The following is a 1,919-nucleotide window of genomic DNA, read 5'->3' as shown; positions in this document are numbered from 1 at the left end:
GTAATTTTATGTCTCTGTTTCTCCAGATAAGTGCTTCCAAATTCTTGTCTAAGTTGTAATTATTTTGCTAATAATTAGGTAGTTCTTTTATAAAGTGCTATAGATTATTTCTTAGAAAAAGATAGGTAAATAAATCGTTCCAAGATAATCTGTCAGGACCTAAGAACCACTTCCGCCGGGGCCTGGTCTCGGCAGAGATTCTGTTGTAGTCATGTCGGCTGCTATTGCAGCTTTGGCTGCTTCCTATGGTTCGGGTTCAGGGTCCGAATCAGACTCCGACAGTGAGGGCGGACGATGTTCGATGCCAGCCGCGGATTCCCTCATGCACTTGACTAAATCGCCTTCGTCCAGACCTTCTTTGGCAGTGGCGGTGGACTCGGCTCCGGAGGTGGCAGTTAAGGTAAGTGCTGACACCACATGAATTACCGGCTTCTCCCAAACCCATCGACTGCGAGGACTTGTTAGATCCCGAGTTTAATACTTTAATTCTTTAATACTGAGAGAGAAGTTGCTAACGTTTGAATCTCTTCTCCCTGTATGCATCTTCCTCGGGAGAAGCAGAAAACGAAAGTGAGGGACTGCTCTCGACATCTTCCCACCCCCATCTGCCCTAAGAAACCAGCTAAAGATGGGTAAGGGGGCTGATTGGAATTAATGTTTGGAGAGATGGTCTACGGAGAGCAAATGCAATCTTGACGTGATTAAAGTTGGATAGAGGCTGTCCAAACCACTGTGTGCGCCACAGTTGAAGTGAGCAGTGACTTCATTGTGTTTTGGTTTTGAAGTCAGGACTTCGCACTTCCACCACTTGTGTGAATTTGGGCACGTCATACAACTTCTGTTTCCCTACTTTGTACACTGTTGTTGTTGTTGTTGTTGTTGTTATGTGCAGTCGGGTCTCTTGCGACTCATAGCGACCCTATGTACAACAGCCCTAAACTCCGCTCTGTCCTGTGCCAATCGCACTGTCTCCGACACTCCCATCCCGATTATCCCAGTCACCGAATCAATCCACCTTATAGAGGGCCTTCCCCTTCTGCGCTGTCTCTCCACCCTCCCAAGCATGATGTCCTTCGCCAACGACCGATCTCTCCTCACAACATGTCCAAAGTATGTTAGACGGAGCCTCTGAATCCTTGCCTCCAAGGAGCCACCCGATTTAACCCTTTCCAGGACAAATCTGTTTGTTTTCCTAGCAGTCCATGGTATTCTCAGTACTCTTCTCCAGCACCACAGCTCGAAGGCATCAATTCTCCTTCTATCCTCTTTGGTCATTGTCCAACTCTCTGATGCATAACAAGTGATTGCGAAGACCATGGCCTGTATCAGACGCACCTTAGTCTCCAGAGAGACACCATTGCTCTTCAGTACTTTGGAGAGGTCCCTAACAGCAGATTTTCTCATGGCAATGCGCCTTTTCATTTCCTGGCTGCTGGTGCCAAGACTGTTGACTGTGGAGCCAAGCAAACTAAAGCTGTGTACAATCTCAATCTTTTCACCATCCATCCTGATGTTGCCAACTGGTCCAGTGGTGAGAATCTTTGTCTTCTTGACATTGAGCCTCAATGTACACTGAGCACTTTAAAAACACGTATATACGTGAGAGGAGTGTTTTTAAAGATATGTGGAATAACAGTGCTTGATACCTAGTGAGAATTCAGTTTTAGTTACTATGTTTAACATATTATGCATACATTAGAAAAAGACTTTAAATATAGGAAACTGTATGATCCCTTTGGAGGAAGTGAAGGAAGGAAATTGTGTTTTGTTTTGTTTTTATTTAATTGTTGTTATGTGCTGTCGAGTCGTTTGCAACTCATAGCAACCCTATGTACAACAGCCCTAAACCCTGCTCTATCCTGTGCCAATCTCATTGCCTCTGACACACCCACCCCGATTATCCCAGCCACTGAATCAAT

General features: G+C 45.3%; 1 protein-coding gene across 1 annotated transcript in view; it reads left to right on the top strand.

Moving 5' to 3' along the window:
* The first annotated feature begins 211 nt into the window (after nt 1–211).
* CDC40 (cell division cycle 40) overlaps nt 212–1,919 on the top strand; it is a 52,132-nt gene continuing 50,424 nt past the window's right edge. The window contains exon 1 of the mRNA XM_006879160.1: nt 212–400. Within this exon, the coding sequence (XP_006879222.1) occupies nt 212–400 (189 nt within the window). The remainder of the gene's footprint in view (nt 401–1,919) is intronic.

The sequence above is a fragment of the Elephantulus edwardii genome, unplaced genomic scaffold (assembly GCF_000299155.1).
Source record: "Elephantulus edwardii isolate Elephantulus edwardi_28Jun2011 unplaced genomic scaffold, EleEdw1.0 scaffold00002, whole genome shotgun sequence".
NCBI lineage: Eukaryota > Metazoa > Chordata > Mammalia > Macroscelidea > Macroscelididae > Elephantulus > Elephantulus edwardii.
This window is presented reverse-complemented; position numbering and strand designations above follow the sequence as displayed.